The sequence below is a fragment of the Martes martes genome (genome assembly GCF_963455335.1).
Source record: "Martes martes genome assembly, chromosome: 5".
Classification (NCBI taxonomy): Eukaryota; Metazoa; Chordata; class Mammalia; order Carnivora; family Mustelidae; genus Martes; species Martes martes.
This window is the reverse complement of record NC_137892.1, coordinates 12254902-12256848: the sequence shown is the minus strand read 5'-3', so window position 1 is coordinate 12256848 and position 1947 is coordinate 12254902. Positions and strand designations below refer to the sequence as shown.

Sequence of the window (1947 nt, the reverse complement as noted above, 5' to 3'; positions counted from 1 at the left end):
TTCCTACATTTATTTCTTACCAGTAGAAACATTCTCATCAGAACACAAGACACACCAACCATTCATTCACTGAATAATTATTTGGACAAGTATACTGTGTATCTGCTACTTGCTAACAGCTTTAGAATTGTATATCATGTGAAATGCACAACTTCCACTTTTGTGTTATGTAGAATTTAGTTGGTGCATAGAATTGTATACATTTAGATAATATGAAGCAAGATAATGTCAATGCCCAAGTAGGTGTGGGAAACACATCATCAACATTCACTGAATTAGAAATCCCAAACACCAATGAAAGATCAACAACTGTTTTACCGAAAATGCAAATTTTTAAAAGCCTCCTTCATGTCTCAGAAATCTGCCTCTTTATAAAGAACTGAGGATATTTCAAGAAACATGAATACAGGAGATGTTTTTCACAGTTGTTCTAATAAATTAAGTCATATCATAACAACAGAATTTACCAACCACACATCAACATTTTTTCAAGAATTACTTATTAGTAGTTTCCTTGGCTTTTTAGTCTAACTGATATTTGTTTGTTTCATTTCTTTCAGGAAGTCCCTTGTGGAGAGAGGAGATGGACATTTACAATCATACCACTGTGACTCAGTTTATCCTCATAGGGCTCTCTGACCTCCCTGAGGTGCGCTACCCTCTCTTTGTGGTCTTTGCCATCATCTATCAGGTCACCTTGGTAGGAAATGGGACCATTCTTCTGGCCATTGGGACTGAGAAAAGGCTACATACACCCATGTATTACTTTTTGGTAAATTTGTCCCTCTTAGACATATTCTGCCCATCAGCTACTGTCCCCAAGATGCTACAGAACCTCCTGACTGAGCAACAAAGCATTTCCTTCGTTGGATGTGCTTTACAGCTTTATTTCCTGGTGGCTTTGGCAGGAACTGAAGTCTTCCTTCTTGCTGTCATGGCTTATGACCGATATGTGGCCATCTGCTTCCCTCTCCGTTACATGCTCATTATGACCAAGGTTCGTTGTGTCCAGCTGACAGCTGGAACCTGGGCGGCAGGGTTTCTCAATTCCCTCCTCCATACAGTGTCCACATTCCGCCTGTCTTTTTGCAAGTCCAACCGAGTTAACCAATACTATTGTGACATACCACCTGTGATGGCCCTCTCATGCTCATCTACTTATGTAGCTGAAATGCTTGTTTTAGTGGTAGGAGGCATACTGGGGATCAGTGCCTTCTTGATCACCTTTATCTCTTATATCTACATTATATCTACCATACTAAAGATCCAGTCAGTGGAAGGGAAACACAAAGCCTTCTCCACATGTGCTTCCCACCTCATAGTGGTCTGTCTCTTCTATGGCACAGCAATATTTACCTACATTCGCCCTTCCTCCAGTCAGCACTCTCCAGCCAGAGATAGACTCATCTCCATGCTCTATGGGGTTATTACCCCAATGTTAAACCCGATGATCTACAGCCTGAAAAACATGGAGGTTAAAGAAGCACTCAGAAGGCTTCTATGTCACAGACATTGTTTAAAGCAATTATAATATTAAGCAGAATATATCAATGCTCACTTTAGAATAAATTAAAAGGAATAATTTATAGAATAATTTTCAGTTGACTTATAGAACACGTATTTGTATACTCATAGAAATTTGTGAACCCACATACATATAACTAGTTATATGTAGGCATAATTACACATATATATGTAAACATATACATATATACACATAACTACACATATACACATATAATTATATATATACACACACACACACACATATATACATATATATACATATACACACACATACATATATATGTATCTGCTTTGGATATATATGTCTGTTTTTGGATGATAAATATTAAGATCCAATGGATGGAGATAAAGATAAACAGATAGGTATAACTAGTTATATGTATGTATACCTACATATAGTTATATGTACTTTAAAGCTAG

At 37.2% G+C, this 1947-nt stretch overlaps 1 protein-coding gene across 1 annotated transcript; it reads left to right on the top strand.

Moving 5' to 3' along the window:
* Positions 1-583: 583 nt before the first annotated feature.
* Positions 584-1531, top strand: LOC308342683 (olfactory receptor 5V1-like; the record flags this gene model as incomplete). The annotated part of the gene is made up of 1 exon (XM_080803251.1): positions 584-1531. One exon carries the CDS (start codon positions 584-586, stop codon positions 1529-1531), a length of 948 nt encoding a protein of 315 aa, XP_080659377.1.
* Positions 1532-1947: the final 416 nt, after the last annotated feature.